Source organism: Danio aesculapii, chromosome 21, assembly GCF_903798145.1.
Source record: "Danio aesculapii chromosome 21, fDanAes4.1, whole genome shotgun sequence".
NCBI lineage: Eukaryota > Metazoa > Chordata > Actinopteri > Cypriniformes > Danionidae > Danio > Danio aesculapii.
The window spans coordinates 5,229,401-5,251,420 of record NC_079455.1 but is presented as its reverse complement, the minus strand read 5'-3'; the positions used below and the strand labels follow the sequence as shown (position 1 = coordinate 5,251,420).

Below are 22,020 nucleotides of genomic sequence, written 5' to 3'. Positions count from 1 at the left end.
TGAATTCAATTGTGAAGGAGTAACATTGACATTTCCTGGTGCAAAAATAAGCCCTGGTTACTCCATCACAGTGTGTTTATGCAAATGGAAAGGCATAAACAAAGCATCCACACCTGCACGCAGTGGACGTGGCACTCCACCCACAAATATGGTCTTCCTGGGGTCCAGCGGCTGTGATCCATCCATCACAAAGTCACTATCGTTAAGATTCCACGGGCGAATTTGGACCTGTAATAATAAGCCAAATAAATAAATACTAATTCAACACAACAGATCCTTAGTTGCACCAACGTTTCAACAGAATACAGGCTAGTTTTGACTTTATACAAAAGTAAAACCAATGTACTATATACTTGTTTGAACTGAGTTGCAGTAGTGCAATTGATCCTTACAGGTTTGTCTTTAATGGTGGGGCTGGAAACACACAAGTAGAGTTTTCCGTCCTCTTCAATACAGGCATCGATAAGGGCTTGAACAGAGCTCTCATCTTGAAACAAGAGGAAAGCGTAACCTTTGGAAATAAAAATGCAATGAGTTAGTAAACAGCAGGAAATGCAGAATAACTAGAGATCAAAATTACAACAAAAAAAAAGCTGATAGTATTGAATGGAGGAACTATGACGTCAATTTGTATGCAAAAATCCAGAAGCGAGTTAAGATTTTAGCAGTTCTGGTTCCCTCGCCCCAAAAGTAAATTTTTTTTGTTTTGTTTTTATGGGACTTCGGTTAAATCGCTTAAAAATGGTTTGTGGCAGCCACAAACTCAAAATACTTTCATGTTTAATTGTACAACATAAAACACATCAGTTACAGTGCTCAGCATATACAAGCACACCCCTCACAAATCTATCTTTTAAATTCATATTTGTAATAGGAAGCTATTCAATATTATATTTGTGCATATACATTAGTCAGTCCTGAAGCCAAATCTGGAGCTCATCTAACTTACGATATAACGAATAACTTACGATAACGGTCCAAAAAGTAGTACACCCAAATTTATGTTATAGAAAAATATTAAATACAAATTTTAAAAAATACAAAAAATAAATAATCAGGAGAAGCAAAAAAATGTAAATAAAAAAAAAAAATTGTTGTTTTGCAATATTTTGCTCGAATTTAATTGTATTATCTTTCAATATGTTTGCTGACAAAAATATTATTTTAATAAATATATCGGTTTAATAAATCTGTTTTGTTTCAATGCATCAAAATACATTGCCTATATTCACTGAGAAATAGATATAAATACTCATTTACCAAATGGGCTTTACTCCATTATGCTGAGCACTGTATATATTTTTTAAATCAGCTACGCTTCTTTTTTATAAAGACGATTGCTATCAAGTTGCTAAATAGGACTACAGGAGATGTCATCGAGCTGAACTGGTCTGGAACGCATAGCCTGTTTGCGTTGGGGATTTGGATTTGTCTGTTATTTAAGTATTTTCATAAACAGTAGTTTGTAGTATTTTTCTAATTTGGAATTTTATAATTTGGTGTAGATAATGTCCTTTTAGAGACCATCATGACAGATTAATTTGTTGATCATTTATTTTAATAAAATTATTTTAGGAAGATACTGCTTACAGTGCAGCCTGTCTCTTTCCTGCTCTCAGTAATGCAAATGAGTGAATAAATTTGTAAAAATACATACATATTAACTCTCATTTTAACGTGATCAATTGATTTTTCATCATTTTTTTCCTTCATCTGAACATCTGAGACAGAAATATCTCTGGTTTCCTCAAAAACACACTCTTGTGTTCCACAGACCAACGGAAGTCTTGTGGGTTGAAAACTTGAGGTAAATGATGACAAAATGATCCCTTCAGTTCAGTAAACAAGTGCTGTCATAGCAATCACGTAAGCCACAAATATATATCATTATCTGCTTATTATAAAAATGAATGTTTCTCTTATGCTCGATCCCTGAGAAAGAAAGCTTTTATACAGTGATCTAGTGTCAGGGTTTCACCAAGTCAAATGTAAGACTTTCTGAATTAAATTTCAGACTTACACAGGACTAAAGGCTAAGGAGTTTCTCTAAATGTGAAATCAAATGTGAATAACTGTTACTAGTTATTTCTTAGCCACCTATTTTAAATGTGTCAAAACAAGCAAACTCTAATGCATTCATCCACTTTGTTTCAACAATACTAAATATTACATAAAAAGGACAAATTTTAAAACTAAAATTAAATGTATGGACCCCAGGTCAGTGTCCTAACCAGGTATCTGTAAACACAACTGTTAACAAATGCGATTGCGTGAAAGAAAATTAGACCAAATTGGTCAACAGAGTTGTTGTAATGTTATATTGAGATGTATTGTTGGTGATTGGCCCTATTCAATTCAGTTCAATTCATCTTTATTTCTATAGCGCTTTTACAATGTAGATTGTGTCAAAGCAGCTTCACATAGAAGATTATAGTGAATTAAAACAGGGTAGTTCAGTTTTCAGTTTAAGTTCAGTTCAGTTTAGTTCAGTTCAATGTGTTTTAATATTCACTCCAAACACTGAAGAGTAATCCATCAATGCGCAGCTCTAAAAGTCCCGAATTTTGCAAGCCAGTGGCGAGGAAAAAAACTTCACCAATGGGCGAAAGTGAAGGAAAAAAAAAACCTAGAGAGAAACCTGGCTCAGTTGGGCACGACCATTTCTCATATGCCCTACTGGGTAGCTTTAAACAGGCATAAGACAATTAAGACCTTTTTAAAATGATTAAAAATCCACAACACAATATTTAAGTGAATTTTTTTAATTACCTTGTTTATTTTTATTTTCTTAATTTAACCTGCTGTTGGGGATGCTTTCATTCATACTTGAGGGGTTTTGAGGCTTAATTTGGCCACAACTGTCTCTGTTTCAGCAAATGGAATGATTTTTGGTGGAATCCTCTTTTGTCACATTTTGGAAAAATGCTTTGTAATTTTGAAATTCAATACAATTCAATTTGAAATTCAACACACTCTGGGTAAACTGACTACCCTTTTTGCTATGTTTGCTGCTGTTTTAGCCCCATTGACCTCCATTACAATGACATTTTTTGATTGCAAAGCCTTGGCACCAAATAGTCATGCGTTCTTGATGTTGGTGGTTTTCCCTGTTGGGAAGAGGCAAAATTTGTTGCAAAATTTTTACTGTTGATCATCAGTTACAGTGCAAAAAAAGCTTAGTTTCGAGCTTTTATTTGAAGTACAGCGTGTGTGAGAAATCTTTGCACACTTACCATGATATATCTGAAAAAATAAGCAGCTCAGATCTCAGAACATAGCAAACATAGTAAGTATATTTACATACACGCACTATAATATGCTGTTTTACTCCACAGAACTCCATATATAAGGCAGACATTTTTTTGCCCATGCCTATCTAAAGGAATAATGCTGCCAACGGATGATCAACTGTAAAAATTACAAAATTTACCTCTTCCTAAAAGGGTAAACCACCAACAATCAAGAATGCAGGATTATTTGGTGTCTTGTTTTAGTCTTGGTGTTAAGTTTTTGGTTTTGTTGGTGTTAGTTTTTGTCTTGTTTCTAGGCGTCATGTCTTTGCAATTAAAAAATTTGGTTTTAATGGAGGTCAATGGGGCTAAAACAGCCACAAACATAATGAAAGGGTAGTCGATTTGAACAGTACACAAGAGTTCAGACGTTTTTAAGACCCTGCGGACACTATACCAGTGCCAAACTCTATACATATCTTATATATATTTTAATACTGTTTATTTCTGTGATAACAGAGCTGAATGTTGAGCTATATTACTCTAATCTTCATTGTCATATGATCCTTCAGAAATCACTCTGAAACTGGTCAAATAAATTGTCCCTTCCATTATTTACTTTAGTTTTTGTCTTGTTTCTGGTGTCATAGCTTTGCAATCAAAGCTAGTTATACTGAAAGTAAATACCGAACATAACGAAAGGGTAGACAATTTGAACATTTTTAATACCCTGTGGACAACCTGCCAGTGCCAAACTCTTTGCTCACCTTTCGGGGGAAAGTATGACTTGCTCTCCGCTTTGTGAGGCCAATCCACAAACAGGTGTCCAAAGCGGCGAAAACTAGCGGTTATCTCATCTAGGAAAGATAATGTTGCAGGTTAAGAGCACGGAGCTAGCGCGAAAACAGGTTTAAAGCCAACAACAACAAACCTTGAAAGTTGTTTTTGTTTTTAGAAGCAGAGCAAATCAAGCATGATGGGTGTGACATTCGCAGTACAACCTCAAATCAAAAATTCAGACAAAGTACATGTTCACATTATATTTAAACATTAAGTTAATATTTTCCAAAACTACCAACCACAGATTTAAGGGATCAATCTGTAAACATATTTTATATTTTAAATGAGGAAAGTAAATATGCATTATAGATGTGACAAAAACGCATGCAAGTTTGCAGTATACAACATACTTTGTAGAAATTCTGTGAATAAAACGGCACAAGAAACAATAATGCTAAATCGACAGGATAAGGGTTGGCTAACAATAGAACAAAAACAGAATTTTTACATTTATGAGGGAAAAGCTTCATTATAGATATGAAACAGAAAAAACCTACACAAAAACACTTCAGGGATTTCAGGGATGCTCATTTCAGTTCATTTTGCCAACTGACAACCACCGTTCGTTAACCGAATATTAACGGTTAATTGGGCAGATTAATATTAAGTTATTATTTAATAAAAAAAAATTATGTGTCTATTTTGTGTCTAAGTTTAAAGATTACGTCTTGAGCATCTGATTTTACCTTAGAGCTTGTGTGGGTTTTTTTTCTCCGTCTCACTCGCAATTCATGTGCGTGCACGCTGTGTGATTACAGATAATTTTGTAATCGTATAGGCTACTATAGCATATAAGTTTTGTTGTTTATATATGATATTGCATTAACTTGCATACAAGTTTATAAGATAAATAAACATAAAATGAAAGCCTCAGTTTGGTGCGGAGTTATTATTATGAAAAAAAAATAAATAAATAAAAATAAAATCAAGAAAATCATTGGATTTGTTTGATTCGTAGATTATGTAGGCTATTTTAAAAATGTATATTTTATAAGAACTATTAATTACTGTATTTTTTGTTTGTTGGTTGCACACTAAATCATCAAAACTATAGTGTTTATGAGCGGTGCCGGAGCGCGCTCTGATGGAGAGTAAACCCAGATGCTCCGACTTGTGGCCAGCTTGTTTCCAAAGGAGAGCACATTTCAGAAAGCTTTATTTTGCGGGTCTTTCTCCAAAAACGGATGCATTAGTGACGCGGATCCAGGACAGAGGCAATCAGCATCAGCGCTGGTTTGGCATCAACTCGTCTATGTCAAACTGTGACCAGCAATATCCTTCTTCGGCAAAATACGTCTGCAGGCCGTACTTGCCAACACTCCAATTTTTCCGTGAGTCTCTCGTATTTTAGACCCATCTCCCGCCCATCTCCCGTATTGTTCCGTCTCCCGGAAAACTCCCGGAATTCCACCCCCACCGCGCACCCCAACACCCCCCTCCCCCCCTTTTCACTTTGCGCGCACCCCCGGATAAAATCTCCCGGATTTTTAGATCTGAATGTTGGCAAGTATGCTGTAGGCACGTGTGGTTGCACTTGTTACTGTCCCGTGAGTTAACAAATATTTGTTACACGTTTATGCAGCAAAACTTAAAAAATAATAATATTTTACAATTATTTAACTGATACCATTAATCAGTTAAAAACGCACCTTTCCGGTTAACGATTAATCGGTTATTATGAGCATCCCTATTAGAAATGGTTTTGCTGTTTTGGTGAAAACTTTCTGTTTTTCATGGCAAGGTTGACATTTGCACGAAACTGCACAGCAGCAGAGTCGAGGTAGGCCTGTCACAATAATTAATATATCGATATATAATGCAGTACCTGGAGATGACCTAAACATTTGTTGGCATTGCAATATATTTTTACAAATAACGTTAAAGTCACTTTACAATGACATTTACATTCTACCTCACCGGTGTCAATGTTTATAATTGGGCATTTACCTAATGGGATATTTAATAGTACTGTATATACAATAGGACATTAACATCAAATTATACAATCTAAATAACCTTAAGAATGCTAAGTATTTGAAAGTGTTTATGGGTATTTGCATTATTATGCTGTCGTATAATCATTAAATAATCAATGGCATCAAATGATCTCAAACTGACAATAATATCGTTTATCGTAACAATTTCTGGGAGAGTATGTCGCACAACAACAATTCCTTATCGTGACAGGCCAAAGTTGAAGCATTCTAAACGTCCTTGATACCTTCATCGATGTCAGGAGGAAGGCCACCCACAAACACTTTGCGAGAGTAGCGCTCCACCCGCTCTCCATTCTGGTGTGGGAAGCAGTGAGGGGAGCTGAGGCCTGGCAGGCTCTGATCGGCCCGCTCTTCATCCGGGAAGCCATCTTCCATCGGGAACAGGGAAGAGTGTCCTGAGGTACAGGGAGAAGGTGGAGATTATGATCTGCGTATCGCTGTTTATACTACATCCCTGCACCACAGAGGAAAATGAATTACACTGATGGATTATTCTGAGCCCAAGAAAACACTAAGATTGCATCATCTCGGTCGTGCAATTATGATTGCTTGGGATTTCGGAATTATGGCTACTGTGGTCTTGTAAATCAAACAAATTATAGCCCACAGTTTTGGTCCGAAGATGAAGCAGGTTATTATCATATTCTACACAGAGAGTTGTGTTAACTGTAGGGCCGCACAATATATCGTTTCAGCATCGATATTGCAATGAGGACGTATAAGGATTTTAAATGCATTCAGGCATAAGAAACTGTACTTTAAAGGTCCCATGAAATGCTTTGAAATATGCACTTTTGATTAGATGTTTGATATAATTTCAACTAAATAATGAAGAGAGGGTGGGACATATAGTATAGCTCCTCCCCTTTTAAAAAAAACAGCCAGTAGCATTTTGTCAGTGAAAGTGGTTGAGATAGCGCACATTAAATGAGAAGAGTCTTGAAGGGGGCGGGGCATGGCAGATATTAGAGAGCATTTGATTGGTCAAGATTTGATGTAAACTAAAGTATGAATTGTCAGTCCATTTAGGCAGAAACAGCAAGCTTGTGTTGTTTATTTCAGTTTTATTTTTTCTAAACGAAAATTGTCACTATTTTGACCAAGCGGCAACCTCCCACTCATGAAGCTAATACGGAAGTAACTAAATCTGCAATTCATCGAAATTCTGCTAGTCCTGGCTCCACTCTAGAGCACATTTCTATTGACCCGAATGTTAAAAATGGCCAATTTTACAGCAGAAAAAAAAAGGTGTTTACAGCCTGGTACAAAAGCGATTTGTGTTTACAGCTAATATTACTTTTCATGACAACTGTGAGGGGGTGAATATTTTAATAACACATCCGTTTCATTTATATTAAGTTATATTGAGTCTGCATAATTAAAAGGTGTGGCCACTTGAGTGGTAGCTAGGTCTTGGTGGACGGCGCCACTTTACCTCAGCTGATTCCGGCTGATTAGCCGCTGAACTCGGCATGTATATCATATTTTTTTTTGTTTCATGTGGCTTTACACAGTCAGTTGCCTTTTGGAATTATTTCCTAAAATTATATAACATGGCATGCTGTGTGCACAAACCATTCAAGTGGCCTTGATAATCTAAGCAAAATGCTATCAGGCATCTGTAACTCCACTCATGCTCCGCCTCTTTGCCCTTTTTAGGTTACCCACGGTCAGTGCGATGAGGTCTGAACAAAATGGCGATGGTTGGCCACGCCCACTTGTAGCTTCATTTGCGCTCTACAGAAAGCTGAGTGACGTCACGGATACTACGTCCATACTAGCACACTAGCTAGTAGATATCCTTAAAACTACAGTAACAGACTGAAACTAACATGCAGTTTTTATTTTAATTTCACAGGACCTTTAATAATGATTGATTTTATTGAATTATTCATACAATGAAGACTATGTAGTATTATTTTACATTTGATTATTCAATTACTGTACCTGAATACTGCTAGACTCCTCCGAAAACCATAAAACACTGTTTATTTCATCTATGCTTGTAGCTTGATTATGTTTTATTCTTTCCAAATAGAAATATTCAAGTTATCTCATGAAATTGTATTCATTTCGTAATATATAATCTCAAAAAAACAAAAATTCACAATGTCAAAATTTTCCAATTTCGTGCAGCTCTAGTTAAAAGGATGAATGTGTACACCGATTAAAAATGTGGGCTTTTGTTATTGTCATTTCTTTTTAAAAGAAGTCTCCTATTTATTTTTTATATACTTATTTTTAGGATAGGACAGTGGAGATTATAGACAGGAAATCATTGGGAGCAGAGCGAAAGGGGAAGGATCGCCAAAGGACCTCGAGCCGGGACTTGACCTCTGGTCACCCTGAGCACCTCAGAGTTACGTGTTGGCACATTTACCCAGTAGACTATTGACTACATATCCATATCTTGTATACGTTATAATGCTGTTTATTTCGGTGATAGCAAATCTAAAAATGTTGAGCAATATATTACACTAGTCTTCTGTGTCACATAATCCTTTAGAAATCATTCTCAAACTGCTAAAAAATATGATCCTTACTTATGCTGCGTTCACACCAGACGCGGCTTGAGTAAATTAATCACGCTAATTCGATTTAAACGCATAAACCGCGTAAATACACGCATAAACATTGAGTTCTCTCACCTCAAATTCGCTTCAATTGCACATTAAATTTGCTTCACAATCAACACGTCATGGGCAGGGCTTTTGTCTGCCTGGTGACTCAACTTTGTTGCTAAATGGATAACAATATCCAGAGAGATTAGCTGTGCTGTGATTTAGAATGACTGAAAAGCAGCGTAGATTCGGCACCATGTCCGAGTCCACTAGATCTTTTCAGAGGTGCACCCAGCTCTGCGAGTTCATCAACTCCTCCAGAAACTATACCCGGATGATGGAAGTTTCCAGCGGTGTTTCCAACTAAGCCGAGCCCAGTTTGATGAGCTATTTTCCATGTTGGCAGAAGGATTTCCTCTCGGAACACCAACAACAGGTGCTACGTCATGATCACGCCCCTACAACATCAAGCTCCTGATTGGTTAATGCAGCGCCAATGTTCAGATTTTCCAACTCGAGCGCAATGACGCAATTCGCGCGAATGAAGCAGCGTGTATTAAGAGTTTCACGCAAATCGCTCAAATTGAATAAGAGCCGTTGAGTCTGAGAATAGTGCCGCAGGATGTCTATGTGTCTTTGTATTAACTTTACATGTAAATCACTTGAGCTTAAAGCTTCATCCGCATCTGGTGTGAACACACCATTAAGTAGGTCGCACACCAGAAGCGCCGCCTAGAGCCACACAGCGCCATACATTTCAGAATTCTAAACATAGGTTTCTATCAGGGTACACACACCGGCCCAGCCACGACTCAGGACACTGTTCATTTCTCTGCCGCGCCACAGAGCGCCATCTGAATAGTTTCATGTTAAATATCATGCGAATGTGTGCATCTGGTGTGTGATACTTTTAACTGTAATGTGCGTGCCGCAGCGCGGCGCCAAGCGGTGCTTCCGGTGTGCGACCTGATTTAGAGTTTGTCTTGTTTCTAGTCCAAATATCAAAACAATTTTAATCAAAACATTTATTTTAGATAATAACAAATGTTTGTTTTTAGAAATAGTCAGTCAAAATTAACATGCAATATAATCTGCCATTGCAGTAAGTGAAATAATCTTAAATAGTTTTATTTTGTTTACTGCACTGGTAGATTACTGAAAACACAGTTTTTTTTTGTTTTGTTTTTTAACTAGGTTATATATTAGGTTATAGGAGAGAAAAATATATTTAAGGTAAGTGCTAACGTCCAGCATGTGGATATGTAGCTCTGGCTTAAAGCTTCAGTATTGACACAGGATGCAGCATTAGCACTCTGGCTAAAGCCACTCCAGCAAATTTCTCCCTGACGTGACAGAACACAAACCTGAGCTGCTTTACACAACTTTATGCAAGGGAGTTAGTCACACAACTGTGGCCTGAATATGTGCTGCATGTATATGTGTGTGTGCGTGCGTGCGATTGCACAGACCACAGAAAAGGCCCAATCACATTTACTCTTCACCAAAAAAAATTACAAATAAAAATCTGGACTATAGCAGGAAAGAGGCACACAACAGATAGACGAATGAAAATGAAGGCTTCGTATGTGCATGCAAACAATCAACAATGCCCCAGAACATTTCATGCAGATGCTGGATCATTTCATTTGTAATTATTATGATGATTTTTTTCTTTTTAATTACGATACTTTTTCTCATTTTTGATTTGTTAAAAGTTCTTTACCTCGTCGCCTCCCATAATTCCTTGCTGCATGTAAAAATAAGATGTTCACAAATGAAGTAACACATTCCCAATCAAAATGAACTAAACCATATAAATAAACAGCGGAACTGAGCTTTAGTACTGAATCGGACTCACATTTTGAGGCATTTAAAGAAAATGTGTCCCTTTGGATATTTTATTTCCCTTAATTTGAATGAGCAAAACCAATATCCCCAAATAGTACAGTTTGCACATCAGGTACATTAGTTGGTTGACGAAAGCTTAAACACTGTTAACAAGCCACAAAGCAGTGTAACTAAACTTCTAGATGGATTTGGCTGTCAGAAAATACACTCATCCAATCTTTCGAGACATGCATGCATTTAGGCATAAATAAAAAAATTATACATTAAGCATTTAAATTAATTTGTCGTTCACTAAATGACTACACACCAGAAATGTACAATTCTTTATTTTCCACTGCTACAATTTTAAAAATCCATAACAGAATTGATAGCAGGAATCGTTTAACAATACATTTATTTTAAAGACTTGTTGATTTACTTTGCCAATATCCTTGGTTTTACCAAATGTTCATAAAGAAAATTGTTTAAATATAAATCAATATAAATTAAATGTGACCTCTAAATTTTGTATATATACAGTATTTATTTCAAAACCCTAACGTAAACATTTTATGCCCTCTTTATGCACACAAATAATAATACATTTTTTATATAAAATAAATAAATACAAAAAGAAGGTTTCTACAGGTTTCATTTTAAAGACTTAAATTTAAGACTTTAAGACATTTTTAAGACCATTAGGAATGAAATTTTAGACTCATAAAGGGCTAAACGCTAAGGAATTTTAAAATGGCCCAGATTAAAGTTTTATTTGCCTTTTCAAAAAAACAACAAAAAAAAAACACACAATTTAATACAATAATAATTTAATAATAAAACAATATTATAGATAATTCTTAGCTATATAATTTAACTATTGTGTAAAAACAAGCAAGCTTTACTTATCTATACATTTTTTTTTCAATATAAATAACACTTAAACACTTAAAACTTTTTTTAAAAAATGAACAAATTTTTAAAAGCTATAACAAACAAACTGCATGCACAACAATCTGTCCAGATCGGTGTCCTCAGCAGTAAATACAATATTTCAGTAAACTCAAAACATTTTAAGACCTAAAATTTGGATTTTGAGATTTAAGACATTAAGACCCCGTGAGCACCCTGAAATAATACAAATAAAATTACATATATAATATAAAATAATAAATGTAACAAATAAAATATACAGTTGAAGTCCGAATTAATAAACCTCCTGAATTATTAGCCCCCCTGTTTATTTTTTCTCCAAATTCAGTTTAACGGAGAGATTTTTTTCAAAACATTTCTAATTTTAATAACTCATTTCTAATAACTGATTTATTTTATCTTTGCCATGATGACAGTAAATAATATTTGACTAGATATTTTTCAAGACACTTCTATACAGCTTAAAGTGACATTTAAAGGCTTAACTAGGTTAATTAGGTTAACTAGGCAGGTTAGGGTAATTAGGCAAGTTATTGTATAACCATGGTTTGTTCTGTAGGCTATCGAAACAAAATACAGCTTAAAGAGACTAATAATTTTGACCTTAAAATGGATTTAAACAATTTAAAACTGCTTTTTTTCTAGCCGAAATAAAACAAATAAGACTTTCTCCAGAGGAAAAAATATTATCAGAAATACTGTGAAAATTTCCTTGCTCTGTTATACATCATTTGGGAAATATAAAAAAAAGAAGAAGAAAAAAAAATTAAAATCAAAGGGGGGCTAATAATTCTGCCTTCAACTTGTTATATATATATATATATATATATATATATATATATATATATATATATATATATATATATATTTACATATATTCTTCATTGTTTTAATAATTATATACAAATAATCTATGTTTAAGCTACAAACATAATAATTCCTGGTGCCCAAAATTTTAAACATGTTTAAGATAATTTACGCTGACCCTAAAAACACAAGCAATTGATAAACTTTCACTTCATTATGGTTAAACTGAAACTATATATATATGAAACTATATATGTATATATATATGTATATATATATATATATATATATATATATATATATATATATATATATGTATATATATATATATATATATGAAACTATATATATATATATATATATATATATATATATATATATATATATATATATATATATATATATATATATATACATACATATTATATATATATATACATATTATATATATATATACACATATATATTATTTTTTTTTTTTTTTTTACATAATTAAATAAAATTATTTGCACATTGATTTGATGTGGACACCAAAATGTTGTCTTTGACCCATTTACTTTTCCATGAGTCAATAAATCAATATATCAATATAGAAATATCTTTTTTACTAATCTAAAGCATATATGTCATATTCAAAACCCTTGCACTAACTACTACTTACTTGAAAATGGGGAAATTATAAATATTTGACATTAAAATAGATTGTTTCAGCTAAAAGGGCATGTCTTGACATGTACTAATAAGGACAAAACAAACCAGTGAGACAAAGTGCCCTGAACTAAATCTATTTTAGTGCTAGTCCTAGGCACAAAAACACACAGTTCGTCTTGCTGGTTATTTCAACAGCCAGTCGGCCTGCTCAGCCACTAGCACACTAAAACCAATAAAATACATGTACAAACCATTTATGGGCAAGGGGCTGTCTCCTCCTGGATGGGTGAATCCGAGGCGACCTTTGAGAGAGAAGAGGACATAAAATGATCAACTGCATGGTTGAAACTACACAAAGCACACTTGCATTCAAGAGTGATTTAGATAGTAGAATAACAGGTTTCCTGGTCACAAGATTATGAACGCAGTTGTATGGAAACTATAAGTTCAGTTTTGTTTTTATGTACACCGTAATTAAAGAATCACTTTGAAAAGATGAAATAAAGCAAAGCCGATTCAGACAATTATACAGTATGTTGTTAATCTACAACCAGTCACATTTTATTTGTAAAACAATGCTAATGGAATGCAGTTTATAAAAGTACGCCTCTTGATTTACATGTTGTCATATAAACAGCACTCAGTAAAGACTAATGCAAGTCTCGTAAACCTACAGTCCACATTACAGGTCAGTTTCATTTTTGGAAAATGTAGAATAGAATTATATTTTAAGAACTTTCTGAGACCAGAGCTACACATGCTGTATATAAAGATTATTGAAAGCATGTAATGTGTTTGCTACTTTTGAATGTTTTGTGTTATTAGTTAAGTAAATTCACTGTTTATTGAGATAAAAATTGCAAGAAAGCCTAAGAGTACTAACAAGAAATAATTTATATTAGGGCAAAAACAGATTTTAAACCTTTAAAATGTTTATTAATAAAATAAACAGTAAGATGATAAAAAATAAATCAATCAAAATAAATATTTGAGCTTTAAACATTGAATAAATTGCTTCACCTGGCCTTAACGAATGTGTAAATCGTTTCCCAAAAGAGAAAAAATCTTACTATATTACAAAACATAGTCGCTTCTACAGTAGCCAGTGGCTGCATCTCCTCAACAACAAAAGCAATAACTTTTTTTTTTCATCTTAGTCGAATTAATTGTTTTACCTGGAGAACGTGAACTGATGTCAATCGTTTGTTGTTTAGCTGGAGGTGCAGTGCTTTGCATCCAGTTGTTTTTTTTTTTTTTTTTCCTTGACGTCGTGTTTCTTACAGTTGTCAAGAGTTTTACTTACACATAATCTACACTTAATGATAAATCCATTTGTTATCTTAGATGAGTTCAAAATAACAAGAATCCATTGCAAATATGTAAGTCTCTGGCCTGCCATTGTTTTTGTTTCTGACTGTCTGTAATCATAATGGGCGATTCGTGAATGAATTGTTTGTTTAACCGGATCTTCTAAGTGAACCGGTCGAACTAGTTCATTAAATTGAACGTAGTTGTCGTGAAATGGTTTGCGTCTTCAGTACTAACATACCAGATATGCCCTGTGACTCGAAATAAACCAATATGCGGAGTTATTCAGTTACTAGAACAGTACACGGACTCATCTGCTGTGAAAAAGACCTGATGATGACGATGAGTGCGACTGTCTATTCCCTCTCACTGAGTGTATAATTCGATCTGACTAAGGTCATTTTTATTCCGCAATACATTTTGTAAAAGGCAATTAAACAAGGTAAAAAGTAACTTGGGTTAAATTTTTTTTTAAGTAACTCAAATAATATGACTTATTTTTAAAATGCGTTACTTTACTCGTTACTTTGGAGAAGTATTATTACGTAACGCGCATTACTTACTCAAATAATATGACTTATTTTTAAAATGCGTTACTTTGGAGAAGTATTATTACGTAACGCGCATTACTTACTCAAATAATATGACTTATTTTTAAAAATGCGTTACTTTACTCGTTACTTTGGAGAAGTATTATTACGTAACGCGCATTACTTATAATCTGTTACCCCCAACACTGAGCTTGTTTATATAGTTCTTACTGGTGTGCATGTTTGTATTTTTATAACCACCTTCAAGGGGGTCACAAGTCATTGGAATTGGTTATTTTGTGGGTCGTGAGCTGATAAGCTTGGGAACCCTTGCTGTAGACAATCTGAAAAAAAATATTGCTTAAGGCTAATACTATTGACCTTAAAATTATTTTTAAAATTGCTTTTATTCTAGCTGAAATAAAACAAATAAGACTTTGTCCAGAAGAAAAATTATTATGAGACATACTGTGAAAATTTTTCTTCTCTGTTAAGCATAATTTGGAAAATATTTGGAAAAAAAAGGACTAATAATTTTGACTTCAACTATATACAGTCACAATATATACCTATTTTTTTCTAATATCACTCAGCCCTATTACAAATCAAAACACATTCCAGACATATCACAATACTCAACAGGATATAGATCACATTCATTCTCACGCTGAACTGGCATTCATTCTCATTTAGCCTCTAGTAGTGGAAGAATAAGAGGAAACATCATGGCTGGTATGGAGCGTTTCTCGCTGGTGTTCAAATGGCTCTGGCAGCCTCCTCCTTTCTACTGTTCACTGTGAGAGCGGTCTGGCGGCCAGGGCCAGCACACCATTTTGTTGCAGTAGCAAGAACAGAGAGCTCTTTTACAGGCAAAAGGACAATGCTGGAAGCTATTCAAAGCAACTTGTACACTGGACTACTTCTCTTGGCCGTCTCTTGTTTGGTCATTTCTGCCACACTAGGGTGGCGTCTGCAAGGTCGCAGTTGACCCTGAGGGATGTCCTAATTTGGTTATAAAATGACAGTAATTTGTATGTGGTTGCGCAGCTTTAATTCAAGAAACTTTTCAAGAAAGAGGTGATTGTGTTCTTTTGCGCAAACTAACAGTGGATTAAGTGCTTTTAGTTTCGCATTTAGCACGGTTAAAGTGTGTGAAAATGCGAAATATTGAAGTGTAGCATGTGATATCAAATGTTTCAGTTTAAAACCCATATGAAACGGCATTTGCTTGCTTATATTTACTTGAGTGATATATTTTTACTGTGAAATATTTAAGGGTGAAAAAAAAAGAACTGATTGGAAATATGGATGCAATAGCCGCATTACCACTATCGGGCCAGTGCGAGCCAGGGCTTTAATCGGGCCAGGCCGGGCCAATAGCCCGGGAGGTTGAGAAATGAGGCCGAAATCATGTCGCGTTTCCACTGTCGGGCTAGTTGCTCGCAGCGCGTCACGCAAACACCGCCCCCAGAACGTCCCCCGAATCAAACGTCACACAACCCGTCACACAACCCGCCCACTTCAGCGGAAACAAAAAACTCAAATTATAACCACAAACACAACCTGGCATCACTACGAGAGCAGGAAGATGGAGAACACTGAAGCGATTGCTTTTTTACTGTTTGTGGTTTGTTGGTGTAAGGCCAGACAGCGATCCCTGGATAAGGACATTCGAGTTCGGCGTCCTCATTTCTGCAAACGCCGTCTATTTGCCTCTGAACATTTTCCTCGGCCCAAATGTTCAGAAGAGCCCTGGTGTCCTCAACTGACCAGTACTGTCTGCTATCCATTTTTTCTTCTTCTTAGTGAGTTGATCAAGCGCGATAGCAAAACAAATGTAAGGGAAGAAAGCATCTTGTCTCCTCTTTACCTGACAGGAAAACTCCGCCTTTGTACGTAACCCCGCCCCGAAGCCCCAGTTGGCCCTCCTTGGCCCAAGGTATTCGGCGGGCCGAAAAAGGCCGGACGCTGGCCCCAAGGTAGCCCCGCTTTGGCCCGATTAAGCCCCGGAAGTGATAGTGGAAACGCGACTGGCCTTGGCTCGCCCTGGCTCGCTCGCTTTAGGCGCGATAGTGGAAACGCGGCTAATGAGTATAGATTTTGATTGCATGATTATAGTCTGAGGAATAAACATGGTTGGTTGTCACGGTTATTATGCACTCATCCATTTAAAAACACTACTACTTTAGTAAATCACATGAAAACTCCTTATATTTTAAAGTGTTATTTATTGCTGCTCAGTAAACAATTAATACAGCACAAAATAACAATTAAAAAAAAAACAAACAATAGTCCACTTCTCTCTTTGGACTTAAAAATAAGTGAAATACTGTGCATTCACACCGAAAGCGCAGAGAGAAAGTAGCCGTAATTAATTTTCAATGGGAGCCGATGGCGATAAGTGGTGAGGAGCAGCGCGGTGCGTCTTTGCCGGTGTGGGCGTCGAGGAGAGTTGAAATCAAGTCAACTTTATGGTAATGAGCTATGACGCGGTTCAGCAGCGAGCAATCGGAATGTAGAAGTCCAGCGCTTGAGAGAAGTCCAGAGAACACAGTCACTGTGAACTTTGGTTCTTACCACAGTCGTTTCCAATGATTTGATTATTGCAGTCGCCGGATTTCCAATTACTTACAATGTTTTCTTACAGGGACATACAGTTGAAGTCAGAATTATTAGCCCCCCTTGTTTATTTTTTTTCCCCAATTTCTGTTTAACGGAGAGAACAACACATTTCTAAACATAATAGTTTTAATAACTAATTTCTAATAACTGATTTATTTTATCTTTGCCATGATGAAAGTAAATAATATTTGACTAGATATTTTTCAAGACACTTCTATACAGCTTAAAGTGACATTTAAAGGCTTAACTAGGTTAATTAGGTTAACTAGGCAGGTTAGGGTAGTTAAGCAAGTTATTGTATAACGATGGTTTGTTCTGTAGACTATCGAAAAAAATAGCTTAAAGGGGCTAATAATTTTGATCTTAAAATAGTTCTTAAATTAAAACTGCTTTTATTCTACCCGAAATAAAACAAATAAGACTTTCTATAGAAGAAAAAACATTATCAGACATCCTGTGAAAATTTCCTTGCTCTGTTAAACATCATTTGGGAAATATTTAAAAAAGAAAAAAAATTCAAAGGGGGGGCTAATAATTCTGACTTCAACTGTACATTAAAAAAAAGTTACTGGCGAGTTACTAATGTGCATTAATGTTTGTTTATTTTCTTTAAAAAAGCAGGAATTTCATGTGACGGCACAAAATAGTACTGCTGCTTCAGATTATTTCAGACATATGGACACATATTGGATAAGCGGAGCAAAGCCACACGACACACAACAACTTGTTCTTCCATTGCTAAATGAATTTGATGAAAAGCGTGCAACAATTTCACGTTTGAAAGCACGTTTTATGCAGCAATGTAACTGATTTGCTGATAATGCTGCAATGGCTCCTTTAAATACGAGATCAATGTAGCGAATTTTGATGCTCTCGCCGCCAGAGCTGTAAAGGCAGACAGCGTTGTCGCCAGGGCGGCCAGAGCGAACTGTGACACTCTCACCTCCTTCGATGCGAACGCACAAATAGTAATTTTACACTGAAAATATTGAGAGATTTTTTACTATTATTAAGATAATAAATTTACACTGAACAATGCTATTTGCTGTGAGAAAACAAGAACAGTACGATACAATTGACAAGCAAATGATACAGCGAGACAATGATAATTGCATTTATTAAAAAAAATTTAAAAAACAAGCCATATTTTTCAAATCATTCAAAAGCTCTAAGTCACTCATTAGTAAGGATATAACAATATGGATTATGGATAGATACATTGATGAAATCAAATGACAAACAATACAATGTATTGTTATGGAGCGTAGAAAATGGACACCTATAAAACTATTATAACCTATAACACTTTACACAAGTCTAGCATTTCTGCCAAATGAAAGAATTCTTCTTTATTTACCATGTCATCTGCAACAAGGTCACAGTTTAACACCAAAGTAGTGGTAGCAGCTGAAAAACAGACTTTTCTTTTTTTTTCTCTCCAAATAACAAGATTTAATAAATGGCAAATTAGAGCGAGAGGGCAAGAGCATAAGAGCACGTAATAGAAAGCTTTGAGTGATCTACTAACAATGTGTAAATTACTGTAAAGATCACAGATGCAGAAGCTCCTTTTCATAATGTCTAATGTAGCACATAAACAGCGCAAATTAGGTAGCAAACAAGAAGCTTGAGTAGAAATCTACTAACAACAGGGCGAAAAACAACATGGGGTCCTAAATATTGCCACATATACCAGTAAACGGACTATGGCAAACATTAAGTCATGTTGCATGATTCGTTTTAAAGCTAAAAATCAGGTCACCTTGAAAAATCGATGTATCCACACCTTTTCCACACTAATGTTTCACTGCGTATGCAGTAAATCTGAACAGTATTTTATTGCCAAAAAAGGGATTTGTACGGGCTCAAGCTGTTAGTAAATGTGCTGCTTTGTCTCTGCAGTCTGATGCAATTGCTGGTTTGGAAATATTTTATATTTTATTTGCATAATATTGCACCCAAATTAATTGCGATGAATTATATTTTTGCCACTTTATAACTTCTATAACTAATAAAATGTTTACAACATAAGTGTAATTATTCAGGAACACTGCTTCATATTTTATATTATTTAGAATATTTAGACGTTTCAAATTGAAACATGAAAAAATCTCAAAACAAATAAATGATAAAAAAATTAAAGATTTAAACAACACGTTTAGGTCAACAATAGACTTTAAAAGCATCTCAGGTGCCTGAACAGGCCATTTTTAAATAATCAGGCAGATTCAGAGACAGGACTGTTTGGTAAAGGTTTGCAGTATATTTTTCTTTTTTTTCAATGCTGGTTCGAGCGTGTTTAATGGCTGCATCCCTTTAGCTATTAAGCAAGTTACCTGTCTGTGAGTGTGTGCCATTTCACGCTGTCACGTTTATATTTTCACTGGCGGGTAAATGCATCCGATATGATTAACTGTCTGGAAGACCTTTCCTCAGTACAAACTGATATTGTTGTTCCCATGTTGAAAAAACGTATAGGGTGATTATGTTTTAGTTATGATTTAAGATTAGTTGTGTTGCCTTTTTTTGTTGCCACTGTTCGGAAACAAATTCAACATTTCAGCTTGTCCACGTTAACAGGCTCTCCTTTCCCATTCAGTTTAAAGCCAAAGCGTTCCCACACTGGAGCTGAAGACTGTGGCTTTGAAACCACCTCCATCGCGACTTGTTTATCCTAACTGACTGTAGTTCCTAAACACGAACCAGTGGGTTCGCATCTCGTCTTCTCCACCTCCACTATCCGCTCTCTCTCACACGCTGTTGTTTCTCTCGCTCACGAAATGTTTTATTGTTTATTTATCCATCAGCAACTGATGGCTATTTCATGGCAAGATCAACATAGATAAAAACATATTACATAATAACAAGTTCAATAACAACTTCATATTTCAATAGGAGCTGATACGAAATAAATAAATAGAAATTACAGAAACGTACATTAAAATAGAACACCACATTAACAGGAATTTGTCAAAAACACTTTGTATTTTAATACGTTTAACAGCATTTTTTGTACACTATATATCTATTTTGTTTTCTATTCATTTACTCACTTCCTTATTTGAAACCATTTTTACAGTTCAATAAATGTGCATGGAATATATTTTGTTGCAGTTTATGAGTTAAAATAGATTAAATAAACAGTGTAAATCTATTAATATTGATAAACTGATTGCTTTACCACTGAACTGATGCATTGCATCTGTATTTTTGAGGTATCTACAAATACTTCAGGTTGTATCTTGAAAAAAAACATTTGATTTAAAGGGGACTTATTATGCCCCTTTTTACAAGATGTAAAATAAGTCTCTAATGTCCCAAGAGTGTGTATGTGAAGTTTCAGTTCAAAATACCCCACAAAAAATGTTTTATAACTCTGAAACTGACACTTTTAGGATTTGATCCTAATTGTGCCGTTTTGGTGACTGTCGCTTTAAATTCAAATGAGATTGTGCTCTTTTTCAAAAGAGGGCGGAGCTACAGACGCCTGTGTGTCAGCATAGTGGCAGATTCAAAGACAAGACTAACATCTTAGGGCGTACTCACACTATGTACAGTTACCTTGAACCGGGCCGAAGCACGCTTGTCCCCCCTCCCGTCTCCCCCGATGGCCCGCACTCACATTGCATTCAAGCCTGAGCATGCTTGCGTCATCGATGATGTGCTGTTCAGTTTAAGAAGCGCTCTTGCTCAGCACAGTGGAGATTTCTTTAGTTAAATCGTTTTAGTCGTTTGAGACGCAGTGACACGCAGTCAAATATTTCGCAGAACAGATCAGCCACTTTTGACGCTCATAAACAATCATAAAGTCCTCGTGCTGCAGGAATTAAGAGGTTTGCTAAAGGTGCAGCTGTCGTGCAGTGAGGGGTTTGCGTCTTTAACAATCTACAACACTTTGTAGATAGTACGTTTGTAAATAGTAACTACTATTAGTTTAATAAATAATAAATAATGATTAATAATAAATAAATGATTAATAAATCCATATGAAACAGTCCCTTAAAAGTCATGTCTTGTCTTCAGTTTCGGGCTCAAGCCTAAGTGTTTTTGAGCCCAAATGAACCGTGCTCTGGCACACCTCTTCAAACCGGGCCAGGGCCGGCCAACTGAACCGCACCCGAGTCCGATTCAGGGCACTCACACTTCTCAAATGATCCAGAAAACGGGTCTGAGCACGGTCCGGATAGCATAGTGTGAGTGCGCCCTTAAGGCTGATTTATACTTCTGCGTCAAGCACACGTCTGCTACGGCGCGGCCTAGGCGTGGGCGCATAGCCCTCGCCGTGGCCGTTGCTTACGCGCACCTCTCAAAAAAATATAACTACACGTCGCAACGACGCGTATCTCAAGCTCTGTGATTGGTCGGCTTGGTAGCACTGACGAGTGTGGGTGGGACCGAGAGTCCCGCGAGCCCGATGGAGTGATTGTTTACAAGTGTGGAGTCCCGTGAAGGAGCGCCGGATGGAAAGTTTTGTTTTGGGTTTACTTCACGGTTAAAGTTGTTGCACGTCCGCCGGTTCCTGCCTCAAAATGAGCAAGTTTGTAACACTTGTACATTAAGGAAGCGTTTAGAAAAAACAAAACACCAGCGAAGAAACTCGACACAGAGGAACATAAACACCTCACCTCACGCCAACTAGCATTTCGGAAGTGTTATTGCAGAGCAACAGAAAAAGCGCACAGAGTTATGAATGCACGTTGCATGCGCCGTGGGTCAC

At 35.8% G+C, this 22,020-nt stretch overlaps 1 protein-coding gene across 2 annotated transcripts in view; it reads right to left on the bottom strand.

The window, feature by feature from the left end:
* Positions 1–22,020, bottom strand: part of LOC130215261 (cytoplasmic polyadenylation element-binding protein 4) — a 35,125-nt gene that overhangs the window by 8,319 nt on the left and 4,786 nt on the right. The window contains exons 2-7 of one of the 2 annotated variants that reach the window (XM_056447181.1): positions 13,095–13,145; positions 10,352–10,375; positions 6,292–6,462; positions 3,998–4,087; positions 393–511; positions 114–228 (exon numbers count right to left, since the gene is read on the bottom strand). In XM_056447181.1, the coding sequence (XP_056303156.1) occupies positions 114–228; positions 393–511; positions 3,998–4,087; positions 6,292–6,462; positions 10,352–10,375; positions 13,095–13,145 (570 nt within the window). The remainder of the gene's footprint in view (positions 1–113; positions 229–392; positions 512–3,997; positions 4,088–6,291; positions 6,463–10,351; positions 10,376–13,094; positions 13,146–22,020) is intronic. The other variant, XM_056447182.1, reaches the window with a different exon arrangement.